The 22,326-nt window shown below is 39.0% G+C and overlaps 4 protein-coding genes across 4 annotated transcripts; 2 read left to right on the top strand and 2 right to left on the bottom strand.

Annotated features, from left to right (window-relative positions):
• Nucleotides 1-848: 848 nt before the first annotated feature.
• LOC104452473 (protein FAR1-RELATED SEQUENCE 11) lies at nucleotides 849-4,990 on the bottom strand. Its single transcript, XM_010066952.3, is given in 4 exon segments — nucleotides 849-1,383; nucleotides 1,386-1,875; nucleotides 2,665-3,108; nucleotides 3,261-4,990. Coding segments are annotated over 4 exon segments (2,106 nt in total). The 5' UTR covers nucleotides 4,308-4,990; the 3' UTR covers nucleotides 849-1,258.
• A 1,531-nt stretch (nucleotides 4,991-6,521) lies between these two features.
• On the top strand, nucleotides 6,522-7,245 carry LOC120295657 (AT-hook motif nuclear-localized protein 19-like). Its single transcript, XM_039316946.1, has one exon. It carries the CDS (start codon nucleotides 6,553-6,555, stop codon nucleotides 7,243-7,245), a length of 693 nt encoding a protein of 230 aa, XP_039172880.1. The 5' UTR covers nucleotides 6,522-6,552.
• A 520-nt stretch (nucleotides 7,246-7,765) lies between these two features.
• Nucleotides 7,766-10,929, top strand: LOC120295658 (disease resistance protein At4g27190-like). Its single transcript, XM_039316947.1, has 2 exons — nucleotides 7,766-9,360; nucleotides 10,640-10,929. The coding sequence occupies exons 1-2, from the start codon at nucleotides 7,875-7,877 to the stop codon at nucleotides 10,927-10,929; spliced, it is 1,776 nt and encodes a 591-aa protein (XP_039172881.1). The 5' UTR covers nucleotides 7,766-7,874.
• Nucleotides 10,930-14,993: 4,064 nt separating this feature from the next.
• Nucleotides 14,994-19,194, bottom strand: LOC104415937 (putative disease resistance protein At5g05400). Its single transcript, XM_010027362.3, has 2 exons — nucleotides 19,079-19,194; nucleotides 14,994-18,199 (listed from the first exon to the last, which is right to left on the bottom strand). The coding sequence occupies exon 2, from the start codon at nucleotides 18,195-18,197 to the stop codon at nucleotides 15,276-15,278; it is 2,922 nt and encodes a 973-aa protein (XP_010025664.2). The 5' UTR covers nucleotides 18,198-18,199; nucleotides 19,079-19,194; the 3' UTR covers nucleotides 14,994-15,275.
• Between the last annotated feature and the right edge of the window lie 3,132 nt (nucleotides 19,195-22,326).

Raw genomic sequence — 22,326 nt, forward strand, 5'->3', positions numbered from 1 at the left:
AAAATGCAATCAATCCTAAAACTTATTATATAAATACAATCAAGTTCTAAAATTTTATAGAAATTGCAATTAACATAATGATTTGATTAAATCAACTAAATAAGTTTTAGGATCCGATTGCGTTTTTTGAAAATTTTATGATTTAATTATATTTTCGTAATAAATTTTAAGACTTTCAGTGCATTTATTCCAAATATATTTGAGTAACTTTCACATTAATAAAGTAAATATAATGTAAATATTGCTAATCAAGGATGTACAAATAGTCACCTTGTCGCGTGGATACTTTGTTGATCATATCAGCAAGTTACTATTAGCATATAGAAACAATATCCCCATCAAAAGTTAATAATTTTGCGTGAAATCACTATCAGCATACTGACTCCATTAGGAAGTTATTAGATAGGTTAAAAAGTTAATAATCTTGTATAAAAATTACTAATCGCCAATATCCAAATGAAAACTCCCTAATCCTTCCAAAAATTTTCTAACTACTATTAGAGTCTGTAGTCATGTTATTTTTTATTTTTCCCACTTCCTTCATCATCTAATTGTATTATCTCTATGTATCCACCTAATCATGTTCTCTCTCTCTCTCTCTCTGTCTCTCTCTGTCCGTGTGCATATTTCTTTCTCCTAAAAGAACTTTCATAGTTTATATTACTTAATCATTTTTTCTTATTAATAATTGTTTCTTTTATTTCTTTGAATGTGCAATCTATTACATGGCTATTCATTGTCCTATGGCATGATTAAGAAAAAACAATTATAAGAACAATTCCGGTTCCTAATTAATATCCGTATATTTCACCCCGTGCTCGCAATATTGATCTTCCTTATGCAAATAATGAAATAAATGTAACTTCTCTTGAATATCACGAGATAAGTTAATGTCAAATGTAAGCGATGGCCAAGTATATATCATCACCGATCGATTGCATCATCGAAGGAAATTATGGCCCTTTCAATTAGAGAATCTAAAGAAGCATTTCCCTCTACATCATCACTATTCTCATGAACTCTTTCCTGGCAAATGCAAGCCCTTTCCCGGGTAAAAGCTGGATTCTTGGTGCCATCTGAGATAGAAACACATTTTCTGTACTCGCTCATCAGCCTTACAGAATTTCACTTCAATATGCTCGAACCCTGATCCCGGATTCAACTCCAACTTCCGCAATCTGCTCGGCATCACGCATTCATCCAGCCCAGGAACGGCATGAAGGATATGCCTCCCGTCGGATTAATCAAGATAGCATTGTCAAAAGTTCCTGTGAATGGAAGCAGCGTCTCTTAGAACCAGCGAAGACACCGGCTGCTCTCTGATACGCGACAAGAGGATGGAAACTTGCTCAGTCGCAAGTTCTAGCCTCTCCTTGGACTTGCTGACTCCGACATGAGATTCGATACCATGCTCTGCAGAAACTGTAATCTTTCCGCGTGATCGCTCGGAGTATTATGAGGGAGCTTTGATGAAGATGTGCTGATCTTCCGCCACCGGAGGGGGAGATACTTGTCAGGTATTTGGAAACAATTCCCAGTGGAGAGGACTCGAAGCGAATGCCGGCACAGAATTCCAGAAAACTCGAATAGATGGCAACTGCAACTTATGATGCCCTCCCGAGGGATCCAGTAAACCTTCCGCCCTCCCTCAAGTTTTGTGTGGTGCCTCACAAGAAAGCCATCTTCCATTTGGAAGGACGCGTAGTGGGCTGCCAAGACAAGTTGCTCTTGGAGCTTAGAGAAAGCAAATGGAGTGAGGACTGTTGCGGCATGGGATTCCATGGGTGCTCCCGTTTTTAAGGAGATGTTTTGGAGATTTTGTTGCATTGTTTGCTGCTCTCCCGCTTGATCTTTGAAATCGACAGCGACGGCCACCTACATCAACAGACTCCAAGCTTCAGTCCACAGAGAGAAAACAGACTATAATGCCACCAACACAGTGTCTCAGCAAAGATAAAACAGGTCATAAGTCAACACTGAGACGAATTACATGCATTCCAACAAGCCAAAGATTGTTTGTACATGAATGTGGAGGTACTGATGAAAGTATTAACAGGTGAGAACAAGTTTCATTTCTAGCCTGTTTGGCTTGAGGAGAGAACTAAAATTGGGACACAAAGAACTTCGATTCTCTCCAATATTGCACATTGCCTTTCTTTTCCAATATGAGGTCCTTGAAATAATCAGCAAATACGGCAATACACTCTCACAAACTTACATACAACTAAGAGACATGAAATTGCAACGTGCTCAGACGCACACGGCCCAAAATTATGATGTTTTCAGCTCTACCATCTTGCACATAATTGCCAAAAATTCCCACCAAGCTGTCCAGCCTTTGTAGTCTCTATAATCTGATTAACCCTACTCACCCAACGAAATCAAGACCAAGACAACATTGCATGTCCTACATGATGCTTAACCTAATTGATGAAGGGACCTGATTATGTAAGTTAAACTAAAAGTGATGATTAACGCCCATGAAACCCTAACAGAAGGACAAAAGAAAAGCAACCCAGCTATGTTTTCTCAGTTCTCTTCCAAAAAGTTAACTAGCATTGGCCATGCAGACTTTAAGAACCAACAGCTAGAATAAAAAAATTAAAGGAAACAGAAATCTAACAGTTAAAGCCACAATAATTAAATAAACGAAATACAGCGCACCTGCTCAACAAAATGTGCAAGACGGGTTTGTGCGCTCAGAAAACGTTGGATAAAGGAATTGATGGACTTTGACTGGCCAGGGGAAGTCATTCCAGCAAAAAAGTAATTTCTCAAGTATGGTAATGCCCAATATGCCCTCAGGGCAAACAGATTAATAATGTGCCTGTTTGAGTGCAGTCCAAGAAAATTTTGCATTTCCTTCCACCCTATTTCAAATTCCTCTATTGATTCCGTATTATAGAGTCGATAAAACTCGGATTTCCACTCGTTATAACGCTCTCCCAGAACAGCATTGAACCAAGAGGGGAACTTTGCCACAATCATCCAGATGCAAAGTGCATGCTTAGTTGTTTGCATTTCCATAGATATTGCCTCTTTCAGGCACATATTCTGGTCGGTAAGAATTGTTTGGGGTGGTTTTCCATTCATAAACCCCAAGAAGACCTAAAAGAGCAAGAGAGAGAAATTAAAACATCGAACTATTTATTGGAGGAACTGGAGCTCGAAATAGGACCTATATTTCAATTCCTGAAAGAATGGACAGAAGAAAAGGTAAAACAGGATAAGTAATAACTCATAAGTCTACACCAGCATACCTTTAATGCCCACGAATAAGACCTCAAATTCTCCTCCCTCATAAGTACACAACCAAAGAAACAGGGCATTCCATAATTGTTGATCCCAACCCACAAACCAAGTGGCATATCAAATGCACTCAGCCGGTGTGTCGTGTCAAACACGACAGCATCGCCAAAGATCTCATATGATTGTATAGATGATGCATATGACCACGCAATATTTTCCAATCTGTCGTTTGAATCAAGTGTGTACTCGAACCTGAAATTAGGGTCCTTTTCCTTTATATTTCTGCACATTCTTAATAGATCTGTACTTTCATCTTCAGGGTCTATTTTCCGGAATGATTGGAGTAAGTTCCTAACATCCTTCTCAGTGAAAGGCAAGTATCCCGGTTCCACACACTTCTCGAGTTCCATCAGCCGCATCATCTGCTGGACTGAGATACCTGTCTTGGCAAACATTAGAATCCTGCTCTTGTCCGTGTCAGATATTGTTCGGTAAGCAGGTAAGAAACGAACTTGGTTTGGTTCCAGTAGTTCGTGATTATGATGGTTTATAAAACCAGTGACGCGCCATTCGGGAGCTCCTAAATCTGTCGTCTTGCTTATCCGCATATACGCCTGGCATCCACACCGAGAGGATTTTCTGTTTCTTTGAGTTTTACTTTCGTTAGTCATTTTGACGGGTGTGTTTCCAGCACGGTGGCAAACAAAGTAACGCCTTGTAAGCCCCTTACCGACTCCCTCTTTTCCTTCGGTACGGTGACGGCGGATCGAAAACCCACACTGTTTAGCAAATTCACTGTAAAACTCATAGGCAGCATCATGGGTATCGAATCTCTGCCCGATGTACGGAACAGTCTCATTAGTGCTTTCCAGGGAGAGCCTCGTTTCATCAAGAGACTCCTCGGCACTGCTGTTGTCATCTAGAGAGAAAGAATGTTGGTCGGACGGGTCATCATAAACCACTAACATCTGCCCACTCCCTATGGACATTCTACTCCTCTCTCTTCCAATCAAAATGTAAATCCAAGGATCAGATCCAGGCCCAATCACATCATTCATTTCAGGAGAACAAGGGCCGACCAACTCCGATGACGGGCAACAAATACCCCCGTAAAGAGAAACAGCCACTGGTCAGTGGCACATCAGTATCGTTCTAAGGCATAATCTATAAACCCAAGACTGCTTTCACCCAAATCAAATGGAACAAGCCCTTTGCAGAATTTCAATGCCCAAAAACACATAGAGACATCACAGTGCACAACCCAGTCCCTTATGCTTCTTCATAAAACCAACCCCCCACTCCTCAACACCAGATCAAAAGAAACCAAACTGGAAATCCCATTGCCCCATCATTTTCCAATCTTGAACCAAAAGAAAAACCAAAATGCGAACTTTCCACATCCATCCGCATTACACCCAGTTTTCACACGACCCACGATTGCCCACCTCACTACAACCCAAATCGTGAACGTAATTCGCCACAAGTAGATTCCCAGAAATTTGCCATCCCCACCATCTTTCTTGAACGCAATTCGCTAACAGGTAGAATCCCCGCAAGAAGTAAAACATCAAACGGAGGAGGAGGAGGTTACCGTTGAATTTTTGTTAGGAGAAGCAGGGGAAGGAGAAAATTGAAAATCCTTTCCTCCCTTTTTTTTCTTGAGGGCGGAACCCTAATCTGCGCAGGTGCGTGACGAGGCGCCCCCTCCTCCCTTTTGGATCGCCGCTATCGTGCTTATCTCCACTCAATCCGGGGCGGAGACATCCAAGCTCCGCAACCAAACAAGGGATGGAAGGTAAGCGTCATCATCTATCTGCTTTCTTTTTAAATCAAATTATATGGATTTTTTTTTTTAAAGAGAACAATGCGCCGTCTTCGTTTGGATGAGGAGTAGAGTCACCACCACTTGCTGAATTTTAATCACTTTCAACAAAATAGACGGTACTAAAAGCTAACCTACCAAAATTAATTTTTAAAAAAAGCTCACATGTTAATTTAAAATCACTTTAACCACTTTGAGGAAAAATAAAAATAAAAAGAAAGTAATTTATTGTTGACAAAAATAATAATTTAAAATCACTTTCTTCGATAAAAATAATATTTAGACTCATACATATTCAAATCCGGTGAAAATATTTGTAATTGGATTGAGACATTAACAATATATCTCAAATTTTCACTTTCATTAACCAAAACTTCAGTTTTTTTAGGGATATATGCCTTGTGAGTCTCAAAAAAAAACAATATATCTCAAATTTTTACTTTCATTAACCAAAACTTCAATTTTTTAGGGATATTGCACTATAAGTCCTAAATTTTTCGTGAAAAAATCTAATTAAGTCATAAAACTTGTCAAATTAATACAATTATGTCATTTTGTTAAAACCGTCAATTTATATAATGGAAAACACTGATGTGGCATTTTTAGATTAATTTCTCTCTCCTACGTGACATTTTTATTAATTTTCCCTTTAAATTTTATTCAAAATAATTAAAAACAAACTAGAAAGAAGAACAAAAGGCGTAGGGCTTGTGTGTGTTGCCATCACTGCCCATTGCCGAAGGGGCCGATGACCGTTGCTACGCCCAGGTGAGGCCTCACCAGCCATCCCCTAGGGCTAGTGAAACTCGCCAAATCTGGGCAACACCGGCCCTCACCTAAGGCTATGGCGCATGCCCATATCTAGGTGACATGGGCCCTCACTGGGGTCGGCGATGGGTGGTAGTGGCAGCTCCTGCCACTTTTTGTTCTTCTTTTTCCAGTTTGTTTTTGTTTAAATTATTTTAACTTTTTTTTAGTTTTTAAATATTATTTGACTAAAAGTTAAAGGAACAATTTAATAAAAATGCCACATAAGAGAGAGAAATGAATTTAAAATGCCACGTTTGTGTTTTTCGTTAGACAAATTCACGATATTAACTAAACAATTCGATTATGCAAAATTGATAAGTTTTATGACTTGATTAATTTTTTGAAAATTTTAGGGCATAATTGCACTTTTATAATAAGTTTTAGGACTTGTACCGTACATGTCCCTTTTATTTGAAGAAGAAAGATCCAGCTCATTAAAGTTAAATAAAGTCTCTTTCGCTACGTGTAAAAAATCAAACTTTTATTTGGAAAAAGAAATTCTCCTCTCATGAATACATAAATACTTATTTTTCCAGCATGGAAAGTTCAGCTAACCGTACCGTTAGCTTTTGAAACAAACGGTCATGCTTGTGCTTCGCTTGCCAAGTTTCCACGCGCTTGTGCTGGACAACGTGTAGTTTGCTCGATTGTTTTCACGAGGAAGAGGAATCATGTCAGAACCATTGTGGCCATGGCAGGTCGGGCTCCCCGGAGACGAGACCTGGACGAGCTCCTTCCCAGTGAAAGAGCCCGATCTGGGGATCCCCATGAAGGACAACAGCGGAGGAGGCGGGGCCTTGGAGGAAGGAGCCACTCGGAAGCCGAGGGGCCATCCGTCGGGCTCCAAGAATAAGTGGAAGCGGCCGATCTTTGTGACCATACATAGTCCTAACGTGCTTCGGAGCCTCGTGATGGAGATAGCCAGCGGCGCAGATGTAGCCGAGTGCGTGGCCCGGTTTGCCAGACGGCGACAGAGCGGTGTCCGCGTGCTCATCGGGAGGGGCACGGTCACCAATGTCACGCTCCGGCAACCCACGGCACCGGGGACGGTCGTGGCCCTTCACGGCCGCTTTGAGATTCTCTCCCTCACTGGGTCCTTTTTCCCTGGTCCTGCCCCGCCAAGGTCAACTGGATTGACCATAAGCCTGGCTGGAGGCGGAGGTCAAGTGGTCGGCGGAAGCATTGTGGGCTCGCTCGTGGCTTCGGGGCCTGTCGTGCTGATCGCGGTCACCTTTTCTAATGCTACTTACGAGAGACTGCACTTGGAGGAGGAAGAGGAAGCGGGCAGCGGGCAGCAACAAGGTGGGATGGCGGCCCTTCATCGATGCAAGACTGATACGATGTTTGTTCTGCGGGGTTACTAGTTGGTTTAGATGATAAGAAACTTGCCCTTTTTTGGGGGGTTTTTCTATTGTCGTCAGAGGAGATACATAAGAGTGCACTTCAACGTCATGCGGAATAATGTTTAGACAAGACAGAGACAATCTAAACGATGAAAACATCATACTTAATTCACATACCACACACTCGAAGTCTTCTGATATGAGAATTTTCCTTTTCGCTATTTCTCTCTTCTCCGGATGTTTTCAAGTGCCGGTACATATAGATAAAGTGTAATTTTGTGGTTAGTCTAGACAAAAATATTCCACCCCGAGAAGGTAGTGGGATTGGTCTCAGGATACAAATTATGATTATACCATCCATTACAGGATGCAAAGGGTAATTTCCCTTCAACAGAAGAGGGTATAGGTGTTGGACCTACATCTTTGTGTGCTATTTTCGGGTTTTGGCTGGGATCTTCATATGTTATCTGACACACATGTTTCAATAGTTTATTTGCCTAGTAAAATTATTCATCATTGGAGAGAATTAATGCCCAGGTACCCTTCACGAAGTCTGTCAGTTCAAGCCACCGCACCAGCAGGTAGAGGAACTTGAGATTTGCTGTAATGACGTCAAATGCAGTCCACCTGAAGACAGCAGAACAGTCCTTATGTGCGGGGGTTTAGGACTGACGGAGCCTCCGGAGGTCACGCAATGGCAGAGTTCCACAGAAATTTACTTGATGGAAAATCATTTGAGTGAGTTACCCGAGAATCCTTGCTGTCCTGCACTCCTGTTATTGTTTCTAAATAGGAATTGCAAGCTCAGAACGATCAGTCCGTCTTTCTTTGATTACATGCCAGCTCTCAAAATCCTGAATTTGTCCCGAACTCGGATCAAGTCCTTACCAGTGTCTCTCTTCAGGTTAACCTGCCTAAAAAGACTTTTCTTAACTCATTGTGATCTATTAATGGTGTTACCTCCACAAATTGGAGAACTTCAGCAGCTTGAGGTGCTTGATCTTGAAGGGACTATGATCATGGATCTGCCGAAGGAGGTGGCAAAGCTAACAAAGCTCACTTGCTTAGGAGTAACATTTTGCCGACGCATAAATCGTGGCCCAAAATATGCGAAAGTGAATGCATTGATTCCTCAGGGCACTATTTCTGTGCTCACTCAATTAGAAGAGCTTAGTATTGAGGTTAGTCCAGAGGATGAGAGGTGGAGGAGTATTGTGGAAGCTGTTGTTGACGATGTTTGTGGCTTGACAAGGCTGGATACTCTTAATCTGTACTTCCCGCAAGTGGAACTTCTAAGGAAATTCATATGGCTTGGCACATCAGAGGTGTCTAGATCGTTGTCACATTTTAAATTCATTGTTGGCGATGACGATGAACGCATCATAATTCATCTCCCAAAGGATCTTGAATTTGAGTTAGAACGCTGGGATAGATCCTTGAAATATGTAAATGGCATGGGTGTCCCCACTGATATCAAGAAGTTGCTTCAGCATACTACTGCATTTTTCTTAGACCGCCATATGGATGTCACTAAGCTATCTGATTTTGGGATTGAGAACATGAAGCAACTGAAATGCTGCATAATTGGGGAGTGCAATGAGATTCAGGTTATTGTTGATGGAACTGACATGTATGATGAAGCTGATAGAAGTGAAATTGTGGAAACATGGGAGGATGATAGGAGGTTTCTCAGATCACTCGAGTATCTCTACATCCGTTGTATGAAGAGTTTGAGGTGCATTTACAATGGGCCACTGCATCGAGGATGTTTGTCTCATCTTAAATCCTTGTCTTTAGTCAAATGTCCTCAGTTGACTGTCATATTCACACCTGGCCTATTGGAAAACCTCGAAAGCTTAGAAGAGCTTGAAGTTGTAGACTGCCCCCTTGTCTTAAGTTTAGTGAGATGTGAAGATACTTCTATTTATGAGAATACAGATACTTCTATTTACGAGAGTACCTACTTCCTCCCCAAGTTGAAGAAGATATTCCTGGTCTCATTGCCTGAACTCATCAGCATTTCCGAAGACTTACACATTGCACCAAACTTGGGAGCAATAAAGATTGTTGATTGTCCGAATCTCAAGAATCGATCAACTGATGAAATCTGTCGCAATCATCTGACAGGGACTGAAGGTAAGGGTAATAATCAGTGGAGAGCATTTTTTTGTGTGGAAATGGTGTGTCTTTTTCTTTCCATTTCATTGGATACATTTGATCGAACAAGTTAAAACGAGCTTTGATGAAGAGTAAAATTGGAAAGTCAACACCTATCTAAATAATCTCTTATCTTCTTTTAAATCGGATTTCTGATCTGTTACTGTTTGAAATGTCTATGAATGAGGCAGTGGTTACTATACAAAACTTTGGCCAGTCCACTCTTATCTTCTGATGCATATACATTTCAGGGTACAAAACTAAATGTTGGCATAGCATTAGTATGCACTGATTTCGATAGCAAGTTCATTTTTGCCTCTTTAGATATGCTTCAAGCTTATAGAGTGGCTTAACAATAGCTGGCTTAGTTACTTTCTTTGGTGGGAGAATTTCTTCATTAGAGTGCCTAGGGAGTCATTATCGATGTCAAAATTTTGGTTAGGTTATTGGAACTCCTCTTTTACGTTCTGTACAAATACTGTGCTTTTTATCCGGTGATATAAAGATGTTACTTCTTGATATTCTGCGTGTGTTTGTTGGAGGTACTATATGAGAAAAAGGAAAGGAACATTCTTTTTATTTATTTGTGGTCTGGTGAAGGAATGCATTTGAAGTTAATGTTTGGTTTACATTACAAAGTCCAACCAAAAGCTTAAGCTATTGGGGTGGGGGAGACTACATGACACATGGTCATATCAAATTTTCAAATTGCAATGCCGATTGCATTGCCGCAGATTCGGGCATATCTGCTTCAAAATAGTGGATATGGTCGCAGTGGGCATGAACTTTTAAAATAATGCATCGACATAATGCAGTAATAAATTAACTTTAGTAACTTGAGTGGGGTTATATGATGAAATGGAGCAGAAAGTGGTGAAGCTTGTTGAGGAGTTGAATGTATCCTTTAGAATGAGGTTGCAGTGATTGCATAGAATTATTTAAGTCTATATCAAGAGATCAGGTAGATTCATTGCTGCTCATCTTTTTCCATCTCTTTGATTGCAAGTTGAAGTATGTTGTCATAGTTATCCATTGCAGACCACACATATCCACCTGGGTTGCTACATACCCTCCTTTATTTGGGACTGGATGTTTCCTTGAACTGGAAAAGTAAGACATGCTAGGCCAACTGGCAGATTAGCTAATTCAACTTTAAATTCCTGTTAAGATAAAGTGGCTTGGTGTTTGTTGTTCATCTAAGTGACCCAAATCGGTGGTTACTCGTTTCATCTGACAGGCTGATTTTGTATTTGAGCAGCACAAAGTTTTCCAAATGATGCAAGCAGAGAGCAGCCTGCTCCTGCTGTGGTTTCATCTACAACCACTAGAAATGCAGCAGTTAACCCTTCAACTTCTCAAATCAAAAGGAAACCTGAAGTTGCTCCTCGGCTGTGGAAATCCTTATTCAATGATCTTAAATTAGCTGCAAGAAACTTCAGCGCTGAAAGTCTTCTCGGTGAAGGTGGTTTTGGCTGTGTACGTGGCTTTACAAAAGATACAAGCGAGAGCAGCCTGCTCCTCCTGGGTTACATCTACAGCCACTTGTGATACGTAGATTAACTCCTCGCTTTCATCTCCAACTGCTAGTGATAAAATGCCAAAGCCTTTCACCAGAACTGGATGCTGCAAAGTGTGTTCCTTTTTTGCATGAGGATGTAGAACGCCCGTGATATGTCATGATTTTAAAGCTTACAGTATCCTATTAGATGCCGTATATAGCAATAGTTGTGGTGGCATCTGATTTACGACCCCAATGCCAAGCTTTTCTGGTTTTGGACTTGCAAACATTTTTCCCAAGGGAGATAACTCTCACTTCACCTATGTCATTGGAATGTACAGCAATACTGCTCGGGAATATGTGATGCAGGATACAGGCCATTTGAGGATGAGACTTGCACAAGTAACCTGCATAAATGCGGTTGAGTATTATTTTTTACGTGTCAAAGTAATCCCACTGTATAGAAAAGAAGAGAACAGCTCCAATCTACACACCTCACGCACAACATGTGCACCAGTTATGATTAGGAACTGAATTCGATTAGGTAGATATCAACCGAACCAAAGACAAGAAAATGAGAGCGATGGTCATATACTGATGCACTATCTGTTTGATCTGTCCTGATACATGTGGCCACAATTTGCAGGAATGGTAGAATCAGCTGTAGTTCCTGCTCCCCATGCTAAAAGGTTGCCACTTTTTTGTTTTCTCTGTTTTTAGCCCTGCATGTAGTCTCCTAAATGATGCTATTCCCTCACCTTCCAGTCCACCATCTATCTACTCTTTCTCATATTGTTTGCCTGGGAAGGAACCTAGAAATTTTGCTGGACCCTCATGAGTTGGTGTTCCTAGGTGATCTAGATCTACTTTTACGTGGTGCGCACGGGCTCTGAAAATACATGAAAGTTGGATCTTGAGGGTGCAAATCGAGCAAGTTCCTAACCCACGTCAATAGAATGTCTGCTAAGTCTTTCAAATACCCGATTAATCCCTATCATTTTTTCCTACCGAAACACTGATTCACAATTAGAGTTCTTTCTTTTATGTGCTTTCTACGCCGCATGTCCGAAGGGTTCTTGGTTCCAAATGATATATCTAGAGCATGTCCAAGTAGCTGGTTAAGTTCCGCCAGGTGTGGTAGTTCTCAGGTATTATTTGTTACTTTGTTTTTGCGCTTCAGGGGCATGCAGCACATTGTGTATACTCTCTCCATCGTACTTTCCTATTTATTATGCTGGCCGGTAAAAGCATACTCGAATGAAAGACACCTTGGTATTTGAGACATTCTCATATTTAATTTATTCCTATTGCTGTAAATACCAAATTTTCAGGGAGAGAGAGAGAGAGAGAGAGAGAGAGAGAGAGAGAGAGAGAGAGAGAGAGAGAGAGAGAGAGAGAGAGAGTTTAACTTGGTTGTAACACCTAAATTCTGTGGAACATATTAACAGATGAATTATAATATAATATTCATGATTTTCTATGTTTTAAAATAGTTCTTTTTTAGCGGATAAGTCCATCGATGACGTTTTACTTAAAAAAGAAGAAGAAGAGGAGAAAACCGCTTTTCTTTAATCTCATATCTCATGAAATTCATTTTTATTTAATAAAATATACCTAAAATCTTTCGAATTTTTAAAATCATCCATCGTATTTATATTTCAAATGCTTAGATTTTTTTTATTTTTAAATAGCGGCCATTTGATCTTCAGGTCAAGATCTGTGTGCATCGACCAATCCACTTTCTTGAGCAATCTTAAACGTGTAAAACTTTGAGAATGCCTGGAACGAGATCTTTTACCATATAAGATATTTTTTCTAAAAGGAATTATTAGATTCAAATTATAATTCTTCTCGGATTTGCAGACTTACCATTTTTGTTGGCTCTCTCTCCCTTAATTATTGTTATTATTATTATTATTATCTTTGCTTTCCTGCATAAAAACAAGGTCGAAGATTCCACCCATGAGGTGTGATCACGATTAGAAGGTAAATGCCGATGGCATGAAGCATTAAAACACTTGGATAGGAAAATTAGAACGTAAAGCCTACAAAAAGCCCACTTTGGGCCGGATTGTGTAATATATAAATCCATTATCTCAATAACCATTTTTATTCTTATAGAAAAATTATGAGGTTGAGAAAATTTTCGAAATTAATTTTGACTTCCAAAGTCCTTCAAGTGAAATCATATTAGACTTTGACCTTTTAAAAGATCGGCGTATAAAAGTTTCGGAGTGATTTTATCAAAATCCAAATTCATCGACATCTAGTTAAAAAAGAGAGGAAACAAATTGGTACTTGAAATTACAGTGTGGTCATGTACTTATCAATCATAAAAAAGTCATTGAAATATTTTCATTTAAGAAAGAGCATTTAGACATGTTAATTAATTTATAAAATCAATGTATGAGATAATTTTCAGTCTATTTGGCGATCCTCAAAGTATGCGCGCCTCCAATACTTCTCAAACACCAATCCAAAACCTAGTCGTGAACCTGAGCGTTATGACCAAGACAAATTTGGAATCCGGTCATCCACAGCAAGGTTCGACGTTAGCAATGTGAAAAGATACCGCCAGTGAACTTGTTTTCTTGCCGCCCAAGAATTTATAGAGGCCAAAAACTCGGTCCGATCTAATTTAGAACATGCCGGGAGAATTTGTTCTAGATCCGTCAAAGACTGCACACTACCTAATTATTATGTTGGAATGGATTCATTCAACTGATTATTCGAAAGACCGAATGATTCCAAATTTTGCAATTTTCCCATACCTTAGGAACTAAAACCGAGATGGAATTCCTAGAAAGTCATAAATATTTTAAGTTCCTCAAGTGCGCTAACCAGTTCAGCGATCCATCCAGTTGATTACCCAAAAAATATGCATCTGGCGTATCTAATAGTTCCGGGAAAATGATACTATCGCTGTGCGTTTCAATTGAAAAATGGAATGGACAGCTATACGTTTCTTTCAATTAGAGTTTTGTAAGCTCAATGTCTGCAAAAACTCCAGGTCAACTCAACGTTGATTACTCTTCGCATAATCTCTTTATCTCATCCTCGTTATATTAACAGGATTTTAATGAAATGGACATTCTCTCTGTGTCTAAATCAAGCGACTTCCAGGATAATACATGTCGGATGTTATGGATGGTATAGGATCATTCCCTGTAAATGAATAGGAGGAAAAGGCTGAATTTTTTACCTTACAGCAATTTCCTTCAACTGATAATGTTCATATTACTGGCCTTTCTCATTGTAGGACGTTTGGGGGATGTACAAATGAACTATTGGAAAGGTCGTTATACTTTCACCAAAGGCAAACATGATTTTAGACCCCTAAAAAGGTTCTAAATAAAGAGATTGCAAAATGATGAAGTTCGCCGGAGGAAAAAGATGAACTGTGTTACAAAATCATGCAACATCGTCTAACTTTCGAGATATAATATGAATTTTAAAAAAAGAAGAAAAATAAATGATAACATCATACATCATAATTTTATAAGTTTTTGGACAAAATTGAAGTGTAAGATTTCAATGTACAATGTGATTGTAATTACAAAGATTCGAGAAAAAGAATCAAGAAAAAAAAAGAATGTTTAAAGAGGAAATAATAAGAAAATACATGAAATCATAAATACATGGCATGTACTTGAATACATTACAGAGGAATATAGTAGATTGTGTTGGGTAAAATAGACTGACGATTCACTGTAGTTTCGATAAAATAAGACACTAACCCATAAGGTGCACAAAGAATGGAAGAACATAATTGATACCTTTAAACTAGAAAAATTGAAGATAATTATATTGTATAATTGAAATGAAAAAAACGAAGAGAAAAGGTGTAGGGAGTGACGTGGAAGAGATCTTTAGTAAATTAGGAAAGGAAAAGAGAAAAGAGGAGGAAAGGACATATGTCCTCTCAAAACCCTTGTTTAATATAAAGGATACAGTGTAAGTTAATAAGATGCTAGGCAAACTACTATGAACTCAATTCACAAAATATGCACGCCCTACACAATTCTTCTTTGATATTAGTAAAACCTATTAAACGTTCAAAGGTCAATTTTACATTACGTATTAGATATTATAAGCACCGTAAACAAACTTGCAATACATAACTCACATGATATTGAGAAGAAACTACATTTAATTCACCATTTCTTGACAAGAAGCAATTACAGTTTGCAGTGCTAAAGAAGCTCAATATTGCAACAAGGGATCATAAAAAAAAACACCCAGAATCATTCTCTTTTATCATTTTCATCACCTCATCGGTGAGTACAACCATCTAATAGATTGTGCATGCAGAGAAACAAAACAAAAGCCTATGCTAATACATAATTCCAATCACAACAAATAAGATGAATACGAAGCAAAGAGCTACAGAGAAAGGCTAAGTGAAGCTACAAAAAGACCGTAATTTGTCCTTGACAGCATCGTCTTGCCACACCAATGTAGACCACCATGATTGCTGAGCGTGGATAGATCTTAGATTGATAGCATTTAGCCCGGTAAAGGGAAGTTTGAACAAGGATGGACATGAAGCTATATCCAATTGCTCAAGAGAAGGCCAAATCAATGTGTCATTCGGGGCGATGCTTCTTAATTTCGGAAGATCATGAAGAACTAGCGTTTTCAGACTTGGAAGTGTTCTCCTGTCCAAGCGAGGATTCTCAGTTTCAATGATGATCTCCTCAATTTCGTGGCACTCTTCAACACTCAAATGCTTCAGCTCAGATAGTTGCTCGATCAATCCATTTGAGAATATCTTCTTGAGCTTGGGGCAATTGTACAAGGTCAAACTAGTCATTTGGCCTAAGCTTCCCACAGGCACGGGACCATTCCAAATACAATGCAAACCTGGAGCATTGTTTATGACCATTCTCTCTAGCCATTCGAATGCACAAGGTGGTGCTACATTAGCGTCGATGATGCATATGATGTCCTTGCATCCCTCCACTGAACAAGCTCTGAGTTTACTCAAGTTCTCAGTCCCAAAATCTGATAAGCTCAGTATATTCTTATGATCAATCAGTTCAAATACTTCGGTCTCAGTGAGTACTTCTGAGATCACAGGATTTGTGCCTTCATCGTTTGCATACTTCAAGCACTTGCACAATTGATATTCAAAATAATCAAGAATATGATGCTTGACCGAATTGCAAATACCGACCGAAAACTGAAATGTGAAGCGCAGGTCCTTCCATAGAGGGCTTGATCTGATGAAGATTTCAAGGCACTCTACTTTAGGAAAGGAAAATGTCAGTGAAGTCAACCGTGTCAAGGTAGAAACCTCCTCCGTGATTGTCCTCATGACCTGATCAGACCACAAAGTGTTTGGGTCTACATCAATCATGAGTTCTTCTAATGATGAAATGCTCGAAATCACCTTGGACATTGGGTTTCCGGTGCCAAAATTTGATGATGACATCCGTAAACATTTCATCTGCATTAAACATCTAACTTGAATAGGTAAAGAGATGATTCCGGTGCGTCGGATGTCTAGCACCTCTAGATGCACCAGTGCCTCTATGCTTGAAGGTAGTTCTATTAAGCCCTCGCATGAATTCAAGTAGAGTGCCCTGAGATGAGTCAAGCAAGGCAAAGAAGGTGGAAGGGATGTTATTGCCGTAGCGTGTAAGTCCAAGACTCGGAGTCTTTGCATAGACAAGAAGAAGCTCTCTTGGATCATCATTAAATTCTTGTTTCTTTGCAAGAGTAAAGTCGAAAGATTTGTGCAATTTGAAGGTGCCGGTAAACTGCACAAGTCATTATCCATCAAGGAAATTCGACTTGCAGATGTCCATTCTTCTTCCTTTGGCGGCTTTTTTAGCCCCTCACATGGTCTTGCCAGGATCTTATGGTCTGAGACTCCTGATGAAATTTTAAGGGCCATATTGCGAAGAACTTTGTTCATTCGGACATGTGTCTTCACCGCACTTCTTTCTAACAAAGACACATTAATTAGATCATGTAGTATGTTGTGCCCTCTATCGCGTGCGTCTCGAAACTCATCAATGCTATCGAGAAAACCCTCTGCTTTCCAACATTCCATCAAATAGTCCACAAATATGTCACGGTCTTCAGGAAACAAAGCTCCATAAAGAAAGCAAACCTTTTTATCCTCCCCATCTAAATCCTCATAACAGAACTTTAGGAATTCAAGCACTTCATCCATGCCTTGAATTTTGATACTAGGCCATCTCTGCAAGCTCTTCAATCCATCTCTCCAGAGGTGAATGTTGTCCTTCTTTCTAAAAACCCTCGCCACTTTATCAATTAGCAATGGCAAACCAGCACATTCTCTAACCACAAGTTGTGCTACTGGTATAATACTTGGATTCTTCATATTTCGACCTACTTTTTCTTCGAACATTTTATATGCATCGGCATCGGATAAACGCTTCATATTGACAAGCTCGTCAGCATCCATGTCATAGCACAAATCACGGAATCTACTAGCAAATACCACCTTGCTGTCATTATCATTGTTGGGAATACCTATCTCATGGAGATCAAAAGGATCCCAAACTTCATCAAGGAGAAGTAAATACCTCATACCTCCCAACTCATTTGATATAAGTTGAACTGTCTCAACTGCGTTCGCTTGGCCCTCCAATCTTAGCTTGAGACGCTGCGTGATTGCATCTTGCACCTTTTCAATGCTCCAAGCCTTCGACACTGATATCCAAATAACGATATCAAACATTTTCTTAACTTCTTTATTATTATTCAGATTCTGCATCACCGTAGTTTTCCCAGTTCCCACCATTCCCCACAGTCCGATCCTTTTGATTTTTCTCTCCCTCAAATTACCCAAAATCTCTTCAACAGCCCAGTTTAGCGAAGGCTTATCCTCAATCCCGCAAGTATCAATGACTCTCACGTGCTCCGGGGATCTGTCAGCTACCACCCCATTATCGAGCTTTCCTTCTTCTAACAGGACTCGTAATTCCTCACGCTTTTTGGCCATATGCTTGCTAAGATTTGCACGTGACCACAGTCGAGCGTATCTCCAAGCATGCATAATCTCTTTCTTGTACTTGCTTTCCAATTTAAGTACTTCTTGTTCGGCCACCTTGACCCTATAAATCCAGGCTTCACATTCCTTGGTAACCCTCTTCATCTTGTTTTTGTTTATTTCCGCCTCTACATCATCCCTTCTTGCATAGAGCATTTTTGCTTGGTCGGTCATCTTCTCAAAATTGAACTTGAAATCATCAGCAAACTCAACTTTTTTACTGATGTAGCCAAAAATGCTGCGTCCATCCTTGTAGGCTTCGACTGCTATTGCGGAAGCTGCTGCTTCAACCATGACTATCACAAGAACAAAATCAATTTGAAAAACCACTACAAGAAAATGCAGATTACTTGAGTAGAAAAGAGCAAGTCATCCAGTTTAGTCATGAGATGTATACTTAGACAAAAGGAAAAACAGAAATATGACTTTACATTTGTCAAGCGGACGTACAGGGAAACATCCTCAAATAAAGAGGAATGAGATCAAATTTTGCAATGATTTAGAAACTTCAACATGGATGCCTCAACAACAAATAACGTAGAATTTCTGCATTTGGCTCAATTGCAGTCTTGGTGAAGATGACCCATATGTCCAAAACTAGGTTTTTGGGAAAGATCGGCACCTAAACTAGAAAATGCTCATATGCTACTGTAATAAAAGAACAAGTCAAAGTAATAAGAGAAGTCTCAGCAAGCCACAACCCTGCAGTTCTATGTGCAACTCAAGTACACACTGAATCTGAATGCCACCTTTCCACAAAAATGGGCACTTAAAAAGGTTAGACCAAATGAAAAGAGAGCTTTATCTTATAGCCGGGTGCTTAAAGGAAGTTGCTGTCTTAGCCACACAGAGCAAGAATGTCAAGTTTTACATGGACATCCACTGAGTTCAATTCGAAAGATCCACTGATTCAGAATAAGACAATTTTAGACCATGAGGAATTAGGAGATGGCAAAAGATAGCAACAGTGCAAGCTGCAAAAGTTGCTTTTTTGTGATCGCACCATCGTTTCATCACAGAGCAGAGGATCAATCTTGCAACACAGACTGGATCTTTTCAAGGAGAGTCTTAGGCAACGGAAAGGAAAGAAAGAACACGAAGAAGAAAAGATAAAAATACAGTCGCATAAGCAACATATCTTAGATTCAGAGAGAGGGACGAAGCATCTCGCGTACCTGATTCTGCAGAGATTGAGATTGGCAAGATGGGAATCACATTTTAGAAAAGTCATCCCCAGTAGAAAGCTGCCCGATGGAGAGGGTGAGGAGGTGGAATCAGTGGTGATCCATTGACGTTGACTTGTTGAAAAGACCAAATTGCACCTACACAATTGCCTAAATTCCCTCGTGCACCTTAGTGCATGATTGTAAAGTATTCGGAATATTCCTCCACGTGTCTAACTTTAATTAACCTTCCTTTTTTAATTTTATAAAGTTCAAATAATATTTCGAATTATTCTGTGGGTAGCCGTTGTTTGGCTGGTGCCTTTATATTGGTTCATTGGTCTGCTTTGACTGGTCGCTTGTTTGATTGTTCTTTTGTGTGTAGCCGTTTGGCTTCCTGTGTCGTAGTTGGGCCGTTTGTTTTACATTGTGGCACCGTTCCACTCATAATGCCAGCTTGTCATTTTGAGTGTAAATTTTGGTGCCGTGATCATGTTGTATAGTTTGGTAAAGCTCAATATATTTATTAATTTCACCAAAAAAAATAATATTTCGAATTATTAGAGAGAGAGAGGCCACTTTCATGCCTACAACGAATGGGACGAAATAACTTTATATATTTTTTTTTTTTTTCCTTTTTGACTAGAAAAAATATTTAATTTTAAAGCTTTGCTTATTTCATAAAAAAATGAATGATTTGAATAAATTTTCCTAAAAATAATCATTGGAGATAATTAATTAATGAGAAATATTTTAATAATCGACAAAAGTTCATCTTATTACTTTTGTAGATGATGAAAATATTTTTTTTTCATTTTGACAAGAAATATAACATAATCATTTTCAAAAATAATTTTTAAATCATTCATTTTTTATAAAATAAGTATCATAAATTTCTAATTAGAGGGAAAGGTCAACTTTGTTGGGTTGTTGACCGTTAATGGGGCAGTGCATGCAATATCTATTCTCCCACCAGAAGATTCTTGGATTCAACTTATACGTGTAAACGGAGTTCATATGTATCGTTAGATGAGACGGGCCCATTTGGGACCTAGCTGATTTAACAATGCATGTCGATGACCGAGGTGGTCATTACTCTCTCTTTGTCAATTGCTCTTCGCTAATTCATTATTGCGGCTCACTATTCACTGTAGGCGTCATTTTTTTAAGAGTGGATAGCTGGCGAGTTTTGTCCTGTCGGAGCTAAATCTCAAATTTGAATTCGGGAATCTGGTGGGTTTCATTATATTAATATATTTGAGACCTTTAGACTTTGAAGGAACAAACCTTTTAAAAGAAAACAAAAATTGGAGTGACTTGATTAGGTAAACAATTGCCAAAAGTTCCCACAAAGCTGCCTAGCCTTTTGGGGTCTCCATAATCTGATTACCCTACTCATCCAACGAAATCCAAACAGAAGCAATGGAAAGACTTGATAGATAGACTAAAGAAAAGCAACCCGGACACATTTTCTCAGTTCTCTTCCAAACGTAACCAGCGTTGGCCGTGCAAAATTTGAGAACGTTCTGTATATTTCCATTGATAGGTTCTAATTGATTGTAAATGATATTTTGTTACTTTTAAAAGTAATCCTGTAAGGTTTATAATTAGGCTCATGTACTTTTCATTTAATAATATACATTATATTACATTTTTCTATCATGACAATTCTCAATTATAAAGAACAAAAGGACCAGTACTAACAAGAAAGGTAATGACCCGCATATTCCCATCAGCTCACAAAATGTGCCCCCCTATCAACTTACCCCTTATGTATAAAATGTCGATATAGAGCAATGTAATGCTTCTACAGAGAAAGACAATAGGCAAATCCGTTGCGATTCCTAATATTTGCTAAGCAATCTTATTTAGGTAGTGCACAATGGTACTATATTATTTTCATTCGTTTGAATATGTAAGAGCACGCAAAAATTTCTTTTAATTATTATTATTTTTTACATCAAATAACAAAATAGATTGGTATAAGATAACGGGTTATGTTTAATATGCCTATCGTTTTTATGGATGTAGTAATTAAAATTCATATAGTTTGATAGAGTACATGCATGCCACAGTTATTAGTCCAATCCGTCCTCATCTTTCTCTACATTAAGGCTTTGCCTTTACGAAAAAGCAACTTCTTGTATATTCTGGCTTCTAGGGTGATTGGTTCCAATCCGGTTCCCAAAATTGAATTGGAAACCAGACCACTTGGTCTTAGAATCAGGTACCGGATTTTTTCCCTCCACTTGATGCTTTCTATTATGAAGAAATTAAAAAAAAAAGTTAGCCACTTTTAATTTTTTTTTGAAGAAATTAAAAAAAAAGTATCTATAATCGGTCTAGTTTGGTTCCCTTTTAGAATTGAGAACTGGACTTCTGGAACATTGGTTTCACTTGTAGAAATTAGGAGTATGCAAGGTATATATCAAATTCTGAAAATTGGAGAATCGATTTCGATGGGTAAGTTTTAAATTTCAGAGTATGCAGGATATATATTGAATTCCAAAATTTAGGAATCATTTTTGATAGGCGGATATTAGGTTCCAATGGAAGCCGAACCGATTCACTCCTAACTACCCCAACAAGAATGGTGTGTTTGATAATGTTTTTGTTCAAAAATTGTTAGAAACAGTAAATAGAAAAACTATTTTTGTTCCGAGACAATTTTTTAATAGAAAACACGTTTGATAACTACACATTTTTATTTTTATTTTTGTAATAGAGAATGAACAAACACGTTTGGTAAACTTGTATAATTTTTTATTTTTTTTTTTTTTTTTTTTTTCTTCCTTTTGGTTGGTTGCCGGCCCTCGGCCATGGTCGGTGACCCAGCCGATGAGAGCCGGCGCCTCGCCCGATCTGGGCGAGCTCGAGCTTGGCCTCGTTGGTGGTTGGGCGAGCTTGGCCTCGTCGGGGCCTGCCGTCCCTCAACGATTGGTTGCCGATGTCATCGGCTCTCGACAATTGATCGCCAACCACCGACTAAAGAAAAAGAAGAAGAAAAGAAAGAGAAGGAAAAATATGAGAGAAAAAATTAATTTTTTTTTTTCTTGTTTTTATTTCAAATTTGTTTCTGAGAATAAAAGTATAAATAAATGCATTTCTATTCTTTTTTTTTGTTCTTCTAACAAAAGAACAAAATTGTGTTTCGAAGAATAAAACAAAACCCAAACAAATAGGCCCAAAGAAGTTCACTCGGCCGAACGCACTTGACCTACATTTAAACACCCCCACCCCCCGGCTCTTCCCCTCCTTTC

The sequence above is a fragment of the Eucalyptus grandis genome, chromosome 7 (assembly GCF_016545825.1).
Source record: "Eucalyptus grandis isolate ANBG69807.140 chromosome 7, ASM1654582v1, whole genome shotgun sequence".
In the NCBI taxonomy this organism is placed as follows: domain Eukaryota; kingdom Viridiplantae; phylum Streptophyta; class Magnoliopsida; order Myrtales; family Myrtaceae; genus Eucalyptus; species Eucalyptus grandis.

Bases quoted from the DNA above. Each gene is read 5' to 3' on its own strand.
- LOC120295657 (XM_039316946.1), top strand. From the start codon at position 6,553: ATGTCAGAACCATTGTGGCCATGGCAGGTCGGGCTCCCCGGAGACGAG.
- LOC120295658 (XM_039316947.1), top strand. From the start codon at position 7,875: ATGTGCGGGGGTTTAGGACTGACGGAGCCTCCGGAGGTCACGCAATGG. The intron at 9,361-10,639 runs GTAAGGGTAATA...GTATTTGAGCAG, and splicing joins TCATCTGACAGGGACTGAAG to CACAAAGTTTTCCAAATGAT.
- LOC104415937 (XM_010027362.3), bottom strand. From the start codon at position 18,197: ATGGTTGAAGCAGCAGCTTCCGCAATAGCAGTCGAAGCCTACAAGGAT.